The sequence below is a fragment of the Parus major genome, unplaced genomic scaffold, assembly GCF_001522545.3.
Source record: "Parus major isolate Abel unplaced genomic scaffold, Parus_major1.1 Scaffold335, whole genome shotgun sequence".
Lineage (NCBI taxonomy): Eukaryota > Metazoa > Chordata > Aves > Passeriformes > Paridae > Parus > Parus major.
The window spans coordinates 138,316-139,047 of NW_015379282.1; the positions used below are offsets into that span (position 1 = coordinate 138,316).

At 53.8% G+C, this 732-nt stretch overlaps 1 protein-coding gene across 1 annotated transcript in view; it reads right to left on the minus strand.

The window, feature by feature from the left end:
* PLXDC1 (plexin domain containing 1) overlaps nt 1-732 on the minus strand; it is a 45,248-nt gene that overhangs the window by 13,365 nt on the left and 31,151 nt on the right. Inside the window, exon 9 of the mRNA XM_033511538.1 lies at nt 365-503. Within this exon, the coding sequence (XP_033367429.1) occupies nt 365-503 (139 nt within the window). The remainder of the gene's footprint in view (nt 1-364; nt 504-732) is intronic.

A 732-nucleotide genomic window follows, 5' to 3' on the forward strand; every position in this document is an offset into this window, starting at 1 on the left:
TCAGGAATGGTGGATCCCCATCCCAAGGATCAGGAATGGTGGATCCCATCCCAAGGCTCAGGAATGGTGGATCCCCATCCCAAGGATCAGGATCAGGATCGGTGGATCCCCCAAGGATCAGGATCAGGAATGGTGGATCCCCCAAGGATCAGGATCAGGAATGGTGGATCCCCATCCCAAGGATCAGGAATGGTGGATCCCATCCCAAGGATCAGGATCAGGAATGGTGGATCCCATCCCAAGGATCAGGATCAGGATCAGGATGGGTGGATCCCCCAAGGATCAGGATCGGTGGATCCCATCCCAGGATCAGGATCAGGATCAGGATGGGTGGATCCCAGGATCCAGGGTGCAGGGCACACACCTTCGGTGGTGAGGCTGCCGAAGAAGAGCGAGGCCGTGGCGGAGGAGCCGCGCTGCGGCCGCGGGGTCGCGGGGCTGGCCGGGGGCGCGGGGTAACGCTCGCCTTCCGCCAGATCCTCACAGCTCCCCTCGTCCCGCTGCTGGAAAAGGAAATCCTGGAGCTGCTTTTCCCGGTTTCTTAATTAAGGGAATAAAGGGGGAGGTGAAGGGGAATCCAAAGGGAATCCAGGGATGAAAAGGGAATCAAGAGGTGTTTAAGGGGGATAAATAATGGTTTATAGGTGTAGATAAAGGGAATAAAGGGATATCCCAAGGGAATAATGGGATATCCCAAGGAAATAAATATAAATATAAATATAAATATAAATA